The sequence below is a fragment of the Venturia canescens genome, chromosome 3, assembly GCF_019457755.1.
Source record: "Venturia canescens isolate UGA chromosome 3, ASM1945775v1, whole genome shotgun sequence".
NCBI classification, from domain to species: Eukaryota; Metazoa; Arthropoda; class Insecta; order Hymenoptera; family Ichneumonidae; genus Venturia; species Venturia canescens.
This window is the reverse complement of record NC_057423.1, coordinates 3763224-3775863: the sequence shown is the minus strand read 5'-3', so window position 1 is coordinate 3775863 and position 12640 is coordinate 3763224. Positions and strand designations below refer to the sequence as shown.

Sequence of the window (12640 nt, the reverse complement as noted above, 5' to 3'; positions counted from 1 at the left end):
AAGTTCTAAAAACCATTGGACCGGCGCCAGCTTCCCGGCAACCCAGCCGACACCGGTGCGCGCCAGCACCTGCGCATGCGCAGGCGCTAACCCACACGGGGAAACCATCCGCACGTCGAGTAATCGCCGTATTCGAACGTATGATATCACAAGTGACGTCAGTCCACGGAAGAGAGAAGACGATTGTGCGTGAAACGAGCACCTCCAGTGGATCGCAGTCTTTCGACGAATGTTCAGCAATTCTATCTGAGGTTAGTCTCGCAATACAAACAACTAAATGTCGCGCGTGTAACGAAAATAAATTTCGCTGTGTTGCCGCGACTTTTTCGTTGGAGCTTCGAGTTCGTTGTCGTGGCTCCGTTGAATCGTGATTTTTACGGATTATTTCCATTTTTTGGAGCGGAAAAGCTTGGAGAATTTTGACTCGAACTTTGTCGCCAAATACCTTGAGACAGCAGAAGAAGGTTTGTGAAAAAAACTGAATTTTTTTCGTCAAATATAATGACAGCGCGAGAATGTTCATTGCCGTTTGTTGTTTGCGTTAGCGGTGGGATGGAAAACTCAATCGGCGATGGCACTTCCGGTCCAAATGCTCGTTTCGTAGATGAGAAAGCCAAAATTTCAATGTTTTTTTCCCCGGTTCCTCCTTTTTTTGCAAACCGCATTTCGTCAATCGATTTTTCGCCGAATACGCTCCAAGTTTTTCCCTCAACGACCAGCCAGCCCGGAGTTCGAATTCCAAACAATATTCGCTCAAACATTACGCGTAAAGTAAAAATAAAACGGCATTGGTACGAAAATACATTTTCTCGCACAATGACTCATTCCGCGGGTCAATACTTCTGGATAAAGAATGAAAGATAACGAATCCATATCGTAATTGGACTAGCCGACGGTGAGCACGAAAATGTAGATAATTCCTCGGAACCGTGTCATGTTTTATTAGCTTCCGCTGATTGAGGGTGCGCAACGAATTCAAGCAGAAATGAAGCTCCCAGCAAAAACAAAACGGTGCCGCGGCTGGAAGTTACATCGAATAATTATTTTTGGTTCAATGACAAATAGCAATTGATTGCTCTCATCGGATATTTCGTGATGGATTTAAAATCATTGGAACCGAATCTAAATTCGTTTGCTGTCGATTTTGCTGAATTTTGACAGCGATCGTTGAAGAGACGGCCGCCAATGGCTTTCCCAGCCTCCCCTGATTCATCCTCGTGATCACGAAGGGTGCGACGCACATCACTGATTTTTCATTTCATACAAAACTCCTTAGGGCGTGTCCAATATCTTTGGAGCCTCTTAAGCCGAGTCCCAAAACTCCATTTTTTCGTTCCCCTCGTCGCTTTTATCCGCCAGGACAACCTCGTACAAATATCTGCGTGTGCGTGCACATGCGTGTGAATTTTTGAAGTCAATGCTATTTCGGCTTGGGAGCAGTCCACACCGGAGAGAGGTTTGTCTCGGGCGATGTGACTCGCTCCTCGAAAACGTAGCCTTGGCCCGCTTTGCACCCACTGACTGGGAACTCTCCTTGCTTCGCGGCGTCATCGCTTCACAGGTTCGAACATCGAGCCCCATTATGCTCGTGGGCTCTACGAATTTTTAGCTGAAGTTTGCCGGTTTTCTAACGAGTCCGATGAAATTATTGGCGTAGCAATCGATATTCGTGAGAGAATGGAGAAACGCGAGGTCCAGAATGTGTTAGAAGTTAGTTGACCTTGGTCATAAAATTCCTGCCGAATGCTGACAGCGATGGTCGGAAAAGATTCTAGAGGAACGAGTTGGAATAAGTTTTTGACGTGGTTTGACTTGTTGACAGGAAACCGCGAGGGAAGCAGCAGCATCATGTCGCACTCAGTGACGATTCGCACGGCCACGGTCACCACAAATGCTTCGCCGATTTTCGTTAACACCACTTTCCTGAAAACTTACAGTGGGATTTTGAAGGTCCTCGAATTGGTGAGTTCCGATGGTAAATTTTGACGCAACGCCAGTTCGTACGTCGATGGAAAATCGGTCACTCGATCGCCCGCTTGTCAATGTCGATTTTTTTCATTCAAGATTCTCGGGATCGTCTGCGTCGGTATAATTGGCCATGATTTCGACAACGAATATAGATCCTACAATGTTCAAAATCAGTTTTTCTTTCTCATCACAACAACGTTCATGATAGCTACGTTTTTATTACTTCTAAGTTGCATGGTATCGCTGTCGACCGAATCGATCATATCGAAAACGATTTACGTGCGTATATCAGCGTTTTATCCGTCACCTTTTTAAGCATTTCGCTTTGTCGACACTTTTAAAACTCATTTGTTCATTCGTTATTTCAGGAAGTTGTTTATCACGCAGCAGCTTTTGGTCTCCTCCTCGCAGCCTCGTTGACTCTCCTCATCAAAGTTAACAATTATCGTCGGAGCAGTTACAATTACGAAAGTTTGCTGGGGGCGAGTGTAAGTCGTGCTTCGATTTTCACTCGAATCGTTATCAAAGAATCTTCCTTTTCAAAGAAAAAATATCTTTTTTTTCAGATCTGTGGATTGGTCAATTCTGCCTTCTATTTCATCAGCACCATCTTCGCTCTTCGCTCATATCGAGGACTTTAAATTACTTCCGGTACACTTTCAAAAAAACCGACAATTTTTCGATATCCGAACGCCACTACGAATTTTCATGAAATTTTGTCGTTTCGTAAAAACCTTCGTTTTTCGAATGAATTACACTCGACACTTGCTTAAATATCGATTAGATTTTTTATTGCAACATCAAAGAGACTGGCCTCAATCAAACTTTCATGCGATATTGTCGTAGAAGGGAACACTTGTGGGGAGCACACTGAACTTAAAAAATTGATCGTGAGAAAAACATGAAAATTTCTACTTCTATAAAGTCGTAAAACGTCTGAATTGATGGTCAAATAGTGCCTTGCAGAACTCAATGCGAGTCTGTTCAGTCATTTCGTGCCATTGTTTTTCTTTATTTATAAATATTGAAAAAGTCTGTAATTTTTTTAATCCAGCAGAGATTTTGGTGTTTTATTTTTATCGTAAGAATATCGATTCCACGATTTTTTACAGAGTTCTACAATACTGAAGACCTTTTGGAAAAATATATTTCCGTAATATTTACACTTTCAAGATAAGCCGACGAATCATCATTGAATTTTTGCATCGATCAGGATTTTATACAATTTCATATAAGCCCAAAACGATTGCTTAATTCCTGAAAGAATTTTCGAAATGTTTTCAAATTTTTATTCTGGCATGACGCACAAACGGATGTAACGAAGTGACGAATTCATTGATCTCCTCAAACAGTAAACTTAAGCACGAATTCAAAACCACATAGAAAAATATTTCTACGTTTTTTTAAAACAAATTCAACGAAATATTTTGCTAAACATTAACATTTACAAAACCGGAGCTTCGTGTGCCTCTAGATATTTATGGGCAACATGCTTTTGAATATTTATATTTATTGTACATGTATTTTAATATTTATACACAGCAAATAAAAAAAATAGATTATTTGTATTGGAAAAGCTTTCGTTTGTTTTTAGTAACAGAAATCTCCAATTGCCGTCTTTCACACATTTTTCAAACGAATACAATTTCGGCTGATTTTGAAAATTCGAAAAAAAATTGATTCGCCGTTTCGTTACCAACGATCGATAATTCTCTGCGACGGTATCGCATCGTAAGCAGTAAAAGTGATTTCCTCACATGCTCGTGGACGTCATCCTGACCGACTGACGGTAACTACGAGTTCGAATGAAATTTAGGCAAAAACTGATCAAAGTCCAAACTCATTTTCATCATTAAAAATGACAAAACCACTCAAATTCGTTGGTTTCATAAATGTATGAATTTGAGGGAAAAAAAGGTCAAGGTCGATCGAGCAAAATGAAAACTCAGAATAGAGTGTCGAAGAGAAAAATATTTGGAACGATGTCAAAATCGTGAAAAATGATGTTTAGAGGAGTCAAAATGATGGAAGATTTTGAGAAGTGAAATCGATCACAATTCGCTTTTCGAAGTAAGATTCAAAGAAAACGAATCGGATTTGGAAAAAGGATCGAGAATTCACCCGGGAGCATCCGTCATCTTCGTCCCACCCCCTCAGAAATTTCTTCACGTATGATTTTCAGCGTTTTTTTCGCGCCAGCCGGCAGCAGTTCCCAAAGATATTTTTCGAGCGCGTGCCAGAAATAGACATCACTTCCGACGTTCTGTGTCTAGCAACGCGGGGGGTGCAACGACACGCGTGCACGGTGGACGGGCGCGTTAAGCACCCCGAACTTTTCAGTTTCTTTCGGGGGCTTGTCGAACAGAGAGCGCGAAGGGAATTTCCCAATTGAGTGAATCGGGAGAATTTACGGACGTTTCAAAAGCGATCTTCGGCGAGAGACGAGAAGCGGAATTCGGCGAGAGGAACGCGCAGGAGGAACGAACGAACGCGAAAACCGTCGAATCTGCAAACAAGGAAACCGGAGCGCAGTTTTTTGCTACAAATAAACCGAGGGAGACAAAAAATTAGGGAATTAAAACGACCGGAAGCTCGAGCACAAACGAAAATAATTGAGAGACTCGTCGCGTGAATGAATTGCGGCGACGAACTAAATTACAAGCGCCTCAGCGTATTCGCCTTCAGTACGAGCCCGCGTGGAACAAAAGCATGGTGAAGAACGGCGGTCCAGTGATCAGGATGGCTTCCGGCGGAACTCACGGTGCGGGAGGCGTCGAGTGCTGTTTTTGCAGATGCTGCACTTGCATTCACATTGAGTTCCTCAAGACGTTGCCCGGCGTCTTCAAGGTCTGCGAGACAGTGAGTAAATTTGATCTCAGTTTACGAGGGTGTTGTACAAAAAAAACATATTTTTTTCGAAAAAAAATTCAAACTTCAATAATGAAATTTGGAAAGCGCACTTGGAACATTCGTTTCGGCCCTGCCCCGATTAATTATTCGCCTTCAAATTGACCACGGTGAAAAAAATGTGTTCCAGATAATCAGTGGACTGATTCAGAGTCTCTTAATTAATTACGGTCTCCGATACAGTGCGACGATCGGCTCGGCCTTCGAAGGTTCCTTGACCACATCGTCCGCTTGTTTTTTAACATCCGCAATACTGCTCGGCTGCTACGTTGTCTCCGAAAAGTCGTACAGACTCATCAGAGCTTCGCTGTTCGTAAGTTTTGAGGGGATTTTACGTCGAACCCGAAACTCCGTTGGCTGACAGACTTTTTGCTTCTCCAACGAAAATATTCATGACGCGAGGAGTGACCAAATATTTTTGAGAGTAGAGAAAGTAGCTCAGGGATCTTGAATGGAGGTTTTGGCAAATCGACGAAACTTTAGTAACGCAAAACAAACATTCGCTCGATTCCAACAATATCCAACGAATCGTTGTCCCGAGGGCACTCAATTTCGCGATCGAGTTCGACAGAAACGGTTCAATGGGGATTTTTTATCTTTCATCTCCGAATGCAGTGCGCGACGTTCCGTTTCTTCGAGTCGTCGAAAAGTCCAGTCATAAATTAATAACCCGCAGACACGACACTGCTGCAAATTTGCACCCGCGAAAATCCCGTGTTTAGAACTTCGAAATTCCTTTCTTCAATTTGCCCATTTTCTATAATAAAACTTGATTTTTTCAATTTTAAATGATTGTAATCGATTACTAAGGAATCGTTACCCCTGAAAAGTCTCGTTGTGACATTAATTCCATACACTCATGGATGGGATAAAAAATTTTGAAAAGTCCAAGTGCAAATGTGACCTCGAAGAGCGTCCACGGTTTCATTTTCAATTTTCCACGATCCTGAGCGGAGTCCTCGCAAGGACTTTCCCCTCCAGGGTCCCGTCGTCCGATAACTTTTTCGCGAATTTGCAGCACCGCGATAACGATAGTCCTAATTCCGAGGGAGCAAGAAAGAGCGAAAAATAGGAGGCATTTTATTTTGTCGTGGAGGGTGGAGTGCAGCAGCGCGTGATTACTTTTCCAGGAGATGATGTTCAACGCTCTCGGCTGCTTTCTGTACCTGAGCTCCGCTTCTTATTTGGCATTTTCGACGAAAATGTTTCTTTGGTCCCAATACTACGTGACGCCAGGTTTCGACGTTTATCCAGCGATGTGCGCGGCATACGTAAGTAGAATCGCTGTCCAGACGGCTCCGTCGGGTGTTTCAAAAGTGAGGGCATTTTGAAAATTTCGAGCGCACCGGAACCGCGCGAAAAATTGAACTTTCGAATCCGTCGCCCATTCCCGGCACGCTCGTGGCCCGCGAGCCGACACGACGCTCGACCTTAATCACGCGAATCTTGGTCCTTCTCATTCTATTTGTTTTGCAGATGTTGAGCGGTGTCGTGGGCGTGGTACACGGAGCAGATGCATATTTGTCCTGGCGGCATTACAAAGGCAGCAGATAATGGGTCAAAATACGAAAAACAAAAGAAAAAAACAAAAATTAACGGTCGGAATTCAGGGGACTGAAAATTCGAAAAAAATGTTGATGGTGCTACGTGCTTTTATCTACAATGTTATGTAATTTTTATACTCAATTTTTCAATGCAAAAAATACGATTTTCGTGTAAAAAACATTCAGCGCTTGTTCAAGATTTTTTTTCATCAATATCACGCTCTCACTGTTTTCAACGATGAATTATGCGAGTATTTACAGAATTAATAATCTTTTTGGATCGTTGCTTATTTTGTTAGCAGTGACGCACGCGTAACGATTGCGTGAAATTGTTTTCGAGAGTGCGTTGTATCGTTACCGGAAATTCATGGTGAAATCGCGCAGCGAGCTTATTTTTGCTCTAGCACATCGCCGTAGACGAGACAACTGAATAAATGATTTAAGTGGATTTGCTTGAAGCCTCAAGGAGGATGAAGAGAGACAGCTATTTCAATCGGCTTAAATCCTTCTTTCGATCTATTCTCGGGTACAAGTTCAAGTACCCTTGTAAATCATTGAGCGAGTGACCAACCAGGAGGATTCGTTAGTACTAACGACCCTTCTCATTAGCTTGTTAACTAAATGGGAGTATGGACACGAGGAGGCGGGAGCAACGAACGTTACTTCGACGTAAGGCATGATTGAGTTGAAAAAATTTATCAATTTTCCATTCTCTTTAAGGAAGTTGAGGCATTAGAATGAAAATGATGTCACCGCTTTTAAACCGATTGCATCTTATAAAGTGAAGTGTACAAAAAAATCAGTTAAATTTTCAGACAGTTTAGAAGCGTCGTTGCTGAGAAAAATCAATAACAATTTGGGCCAAATAACATGTAATCTTATGGAAGTCAAGACACATTCGGTGATATCTCCGTTAAAAATGATGCTAAAAATATGAAATTTTTTGGGCAACATGAGCAAGGCTTGCCGAATAATGTCAATTTTTTCAGATTTATTAGGAGATTTGCTGAGATTATATTAATAATAATCTGTTTTCCGTGCAGTTTTTTGAGGCTAGGATCGTCACTGTTCGTGTTTTCGACTGAGCTTTCACCAGTTTTTCGTCTTTTTTTCCCCAACTTTTCTTTAAAGTGTATGCAACATTGCCAAACTGTAAACTGGCCTAACTTTTGAATGGTACAGGTCATCACTTTTGGGTAAAAAAATGACTGTACAGCCTCAACTTCCTTAAAGTATACACGGAACGATTTTCTTAAGAAAATCTTGAAATTTACACAGAATTTAAATGAGTAGTCGATTTACACACATATCAAATTTTAAGGGGTTCTTATTGGTTATTGAGATAAACGCGTTCAAATATGAAGAAAAATACACGGGGTTACAGGGACTAGGCTTAAAAAATCGTTTATCTTTCCATATTACGAATGAACGCTTCTTACAAAGTTTATGAAAAAGTGCGCAATAACAATGAAGCATATAACAAAGGTCTGGGAAAAAATTCGAGACGATTGTCTTACTAGTAATAAAAATGTATTACGTTAAAGATTGAACGAAATTGGTGAAATGAGCACTCGTAATCTCGCATTTGCTTATTTCGGAATTTTGTTTCTTCTTGGCTTGGCCCATTCCTGTCACAGCCTTCTGTCTTTTTATCAACACTTTTTTCTTTATTAACTTTATTAACGCTCTCTCTAATGCGATTTTTTGCATAAGAAATTTTAGTACTTTAGCCAGGGATGGATGAAATTTCGGGTTCAGTCAGTGATGGATCGACGTTCGATTAATGGCTTGTAATTTTATTCGCCAAAAGATGAGTTAAAAAATGTATTTGCAATTTCGAATTAATAACTCTGACTTTAATTTAGGGTGACAATATCTTTAATTGAGAAGTAAAAATCGAGCCAATTTAGATACCGATAAAATACGATCCTACGGCCACGATCTACCTTCCATGTTCCATCGTTCCAGGTAAATTCATGACAAATTTTATCGAATGGAATACTGAATAAAAAAGAATGAGAAAAACATTCAACGAAATTCCAAGTTAAGTGAATTTTTCGAATGGAATTCGATCAAAACAGGAATGAAAAAAGAACTTTTTTTTAATTAGATTTCGATGTGATTTTCGCCATATAATTTGGCGATTTGTGGAAAAAATCTGCGATCATCGGCCATCGATGTTGCATTCGAACTTTCGACGGTAATTTTGCGTAAAGTGCACGGTTTTAAAGTTGATGTACCAGTCACCTGAATAGTGAATGGCGCGATAGAAACGCGGTGTTACTCGTTACAGGCCGCCACGAATTCGTCTTGCTCTGTCTCTTTTTTCTTCTCCCTCTTTTTCGCCTTCTCTTTTCCCTCCACTCCCCACTTACAGTTGAAACTCCCTTAACTGAGGGGGCAACTTTCGAACGTTTGGCTCGCTTTTGCTGCAGTCGACGAATTTGATTTTGTATTTTTATTTGCCAGTAAATCACGTGAGATTTTGTCACATGCAATCGTCAGCAGTTTTGTACGAATTTATAGAAATCATCAGGTTCGATCGGCCCAGAAGTGCACCGAATTTCGTCATTTTAAGGCAGTTCCAAACGCTCGGAACTTGAAGTGTCCGGAGTACACTGCGATTCGAGAATCATTGCGTGGAAAATAATCCCGAAATTCCATTGAATTCAAAACGAATTGAGGGCCATTTTTAAACGAGATATTCAGCGAGTTTCTACTGTAGGTTGCTTATTCTCTTGCCTGGTACAAACCGTGCCGGGGAGTGCAATACACGAAACTCTCTCGTCGCAGGAGTAAAACGTAGAAAGAGTGAGACAGTGAATGAGAGAGGGAGTCAGCAAGACTGGAGGCATGTGGTCGTCAGTTTGCTCAGAGATCTCGAAGCGTTCCAGTCGAAAATTAAATCCTCGTTTTTTTCCTTCAAATTTTATTTTTATCTGTATTTGAAGACTCGACAGTACAAAACCTTTGAAAGGAGGAAAATTCCACTGAAAATAATTTGGATAAACGGTAGAAAAGAGAATCAACGATTTTCAAATAATTGAATGAAAATCAACGATAGTGTAACTTTAAAAAAATCAAAATAATTTTTAAAAAATGTTTAAACGTTGGAAGAATCTCCGATGAAACGATCGTGACAATAAACTATAAAATCGTTCCTCAACGAGAGCTCCCCTGTCAAGTTGCATCGACAACTGACTCAATTTCCTTTCAATTGTTATTGACTAAATTTCATACCGAAATTATTAACGTTCCCGTTCGACAATCTTCGGAATTGCAGTGAATTCGAGAAAATCTTGGGGTAAACAAATTTTTCCCAAATTTTCTCCGGACACGTGAGACAATAATTGCTTTAATGCAACGTTACATCGTTGAGGAATTTATTAAACATGGATGTTGCGAAGGGGTCTGTCAACAAGAGCATTGCCACTGCTGCAGGTAATTTTGTAATTCTTCGTGTTAAGGTATTATTGGATGGATAGCCCAGCCGATAAATTGTACCTGATCGGAATTTCCGTACTTCGTGATGCAATAAAAATCTGAAAAAATTCAGCATCATTTGGAAAGTTATGAACTACAATTATCAATAATAATATTGCCCAAAAGTTATTAATAAATTCTTTAAATGAATAATTTTTTAACAATTTTACAGTAAACCCTTGTTTTCTTTTTACGAATCGAATGTGCGCATTTTTCTGAATGCTCATGATTTTTTTCAGAATTTTCGTGGATTTTTGAAATTTCCTTTTTTAAATTTTTTAAGTCGCTCTATTTGTACATTTTTGATCCAGTAGCCTTGAGACTTTTCAAAACTGATGGTAAATATGTCTTCTAAAACATATCCAAAATTCAAATTAAAAAAAATTTTTTTCAATATATTTTTTCAAGAAATTTCAAAAATCCACGAAAATTCTGAAAAAATTCATGAGCATTCGGAAAAATACACACATTTGATTCGTAAAAAAAAACAATAGGTCACCGCAAAATGATTGAATAATTAATTGTTTAAACAATTTGTTATTAACTTTTGGGCAATATTATTATTGATAATTGTTGTTCATAGCTTTCCAAATGTTGTTGAATATTTTCAGATTTTTATTGCATCACGAAGTACGGAAATTCCAATCAGATATAATTTTTGGTCGATCCATCCAGTTATGCCTTAAAAAATACAAAATTTTCGACGTCTCCAGTATTTTAGTGAGCATTGAATTCTCAGTTTTTCCACTCTGTTTATCACCCTATTCACGAAGCATTCCGATCGAGTAGATCAGCAAAACGTGCAAATTTAACTACGAGGCAAATGCAAACTCGATTTTCTGCTCGTAACTCATAAAGATTGGAATGAAAAGCTATGCAGCAATGCTCTCCTCGCCTTTCCCGCACTTCAATTGTGTAGAAAGTGACATTGCGAGCTCGTGTACTTGAAACTATGAAACGAAGGACACTTGCAACTATCGAGATACATGAGATAAGCGATATTCACAACGCCCCTCGCGTTGTATCGCCTGATTCATTGGAAAAACGCTGTCGTTATAAACATTCTTTCGAGTCAGGAACAAAAAACGTTTTCATTGCATCAGTTACGAGCAAAAAGTCGGTCATTTTCGTCGATTTCTTCCAAGTTGTTTATCCAATTCCTCAAACCACAACAATAACAAAACGTCAAATAAATTCCGTTTCTTCAAACTGATTAACCGAATAAACAACTTTCATTGCATCGTCACGTCCCATGACGATTGGATTGAGTAGAAAAATAACTGAATTTAGTATTTATCTTGATGAGTTTAACGAATCGACTCATTTTAACGAAAGTTTCGATGCTCCCTTATCAAACGAAGGCTTACGTGCAGTCGAGCACGTCAGAGGGCCATAAGAAGTGCTCTTAAAGGAGTCGTATTGTCACAGTTTGACGTCAGTGGCCCCACGTGCTTCATCATGAAAGTTTGATGAGTCAAGAAGCCTCGCGGTGATTCAAATCACGAAATCACAACAGACTTGAAGCGGTTTTTCCATCACTGTTTAATTGCCATTTACTGAACTCCTTTACAGATGACGTTTCGTGGCACACGACCCAAGAGTCTCTAACGCAAGAGGAGGAAGATGCAATAATCTCTCTTACCGTCGTTGCCATTTGCGTCGTGGTGGCGATCGTAATTTTATTTTCTATGGGAGTTTTCATCGATTGTCGTGAACAGTGAGTGAGAAAAAATGGAATATAATTTAAATGGAGAACGAGCTGGAAATAGGCTCACTTTCTGGATCAGTTTTCAAATGATTCTCGTATAAATTGGCTCGTTTCACGACGAGTCATCGACGCTGCTGAATTTTAGTCAGATTCGGGAAAATAAATGTTCTCATGTTTTTACTTATTATAAAATCTCTTCACTATTATACAGGAAAAAAGATGGGATGAAGAGAAAAAGACTGAGATTAAAAATGCCGCCGTTGTCACGTCGCAAGCAACGAAACGAGGATGGAAAATCGCTGGCTTCGGAGATGTGTCCCAACGGAGATAGCGATTTGACTACGAATCCGTCGAGCCGGGTGGCGACGGTTTAGGAACCGATTACCTCAACGGAGATGAAAAGTGTTTTTGTCAAAATTCCTCCACACTTTTTGGAACGAGCAACTTTTCACACTCATTAAAATGTCAGTCATCTATTTATAGGACAATTTAAGTCTCTGAAGTAAATAGAGAAAAATATTTTTTTTATCGCTTCGAATGGAATTTGAATTGTATAAAAATGGAAGGAAAAGCAGCGACGGATTAACGCATTTCTAGCGTATTAACAAATACTTGGAACACTCGCGACAATATTATTGCTAATTTAATCCGATACGAATCTCCAACTGCAGCTGCATCGTTATCACGCGATCGCTGCAAAACGATCGGTGCATTGTTTCCTTGGCTCACGTTACCAAAGCAACGTCGTGCATTTTCAGATGTCGCGTCTACTTGATACTGCGTTTCAGGTATTTTTACGATATTCGTATCGAGTCGTCGAGGAAAATCGTGCTCAAAACAATTAAGATAATCATCAGTTTTTACACGAGAAATAAAGAAATTTATAGAGGATTATAGAATGATCGAGGCTCAAAATACTGCTGATTTATTCCATGGTAAATTATCGACTGGAAATGGGGGAATTTCTTTACCAGCGTTTCTCAAAAGGTTTTAACTCGAGCCCCAAAGATCTGATTGTGCATTAATAAAA

At 39.8% G+C, this 12640-nt stretch overlaps 3 protein-coding genes across 4 annotated transcripts; all 3 read left to right on the top strand.

Moving 5' to 3' along the window:
• Nucleotides 1–133: 133 nt before the first annotated feature.
• On the top strand, nt 134–3544 carry LOC122407875 (uncharacterized). Of its 2 annotated transcripts, none has more exons than XM_043414346.1 (5): nt 134–251; nt 1823–1962; nt 2065–2247; nt 2337–2456; nt 2535–3544. In XM_043414346.1, the coding sequence occupies exons 2-5, from the start codon at nt 1849–1851 to the stop codon at nt 2607–2609; spliced, it is 492 nt and encodes a 163-aa protein (XP_043270281.1). In that variant the 5' UTR covers nt 134–251; nt 1823–1848; the 3' UTR covers nt 2610–3544. The 2 variants fall into 2 exon arrangements, with proteins under 2 accessions (XP_043270281.1, XP_043270280.1); XM_043414345.1 differs by having other exon boundaries at nt 204–464.
• Nucleotides 3545–4235: 691 nt separating this feature from the next.
• sing (MARVEL domain-containing protein sing) lies at nt 4236–6887 on the top strand. The gene is made up of 4 exons (XM_043413754.1): nt 4236–4827; nt 5006–5188; nt 6006–6146; nt 6352–6887. The coding sequence occupies exons 1-4, from the start codon at nt 4678–4680 to the stop codon at nt 6427–6429; spliced, it is 552 nt and encodes a 183-aa protein (XP_043269689.1). The 5' UTR covers nt 4236–4677; the 3' UTR covers nt 6430–6887.
• A 2376-nt stretch (nt 6888–9263) lies between these two features.
• On the top strand, nt 9264–12512 carry LOC122408271 (uncharacterized). The gene is made up of 3 exons (XM_043414959.1): nt 9264–9860; nt 11475–11619; nt 11822–12512. Exons 1-3 carry the CDS (start codon nt 9812–9814, stop codon nt 11982–11984), a joined length of 357 nt encoding a protein of 118 aa, XP_043270894.1. The 5' UTR covers nt 9264–9811; the 3' UTR covers nt 11985–12512.
• Nucleotides 12513–12640: the final 128 nt, after the last annotated feature.

What these genes read in the sequence shown, in the direction of transcription:
- LOC122407875 (XM_043414346.1), top strand. Translation starts at nt 1,849, where the DNA reads ATGTCGCACTCAGTGACGATTCGCACGGCCACGGTCACCACAAATGCT. An exon ending in TTTTGAAGGTCCTCGAATTG is followed by an intron (nt 1,963 to 2,064) that starts GTGAGTTCCGAT and finishes TTTTCATTCAAG; the next exon opens with ATTCTCGGGATCGTCTGCGT. An exon ending in AAAGTTTGCTGGGGGCGAGT is followed by an intron (nt 2,457 to 2,534) that starts GTAAGTCGTGCT and finishes CTTTTTTTTCAG; the next exon opens with ATCTGTGGATTGGTCAATTC.
- sing (XM_043413754.1), top strand. Translation starts at nt 4,678, where the DNA reads ATGGTGAAGAACGGCGGTCCAGTGATCAGGATGGCTTCCGGCGGAACT. An exon ending in TCTTCAAGGTCTGCGAGACA is followed by an intron (nt 4,828 to 5,005) that starts GTGAGTAAATTT and finishes AATGTGTTCCAG; the next exon opens with ATAATCAGTGGACTGATTCA. An exon ending in CAGCGATGTGCGCGGCATAC is followed by an intron (nt 6,147 to 6,351) that starts GTAAGTAGAATC and finishes TTTGTTTTGCAG; the next exon opens with ATGTTGAGCGGTGTCGTGGG.
- LOC122408271 (XM_043414959.1), top strand. Translation starts at nt 9,812, where the DNA reads ATGGATGTTGCGAAGGGGTCTGTCAACAAGAGCATTGCCACTGCTGCA. An exon ending in GAGCATTGCCACTGCTGCAG is followed by an intron (nt 9,861 to 11,474) that starts GTAATTTTGTAA and finishes ACTCCTTTACAG; the next exon opens with ATGACGTTTCGTGGCACACG. An exon ending in TTCATCGATTGTCGTGAACA is followed by an intron (nt 11,620 to 11,821) that starts GTGAGTGAGAAA and finishes ACTATTATACAG; the next exon opens with GAAAAAAGATGGGATGAAGA.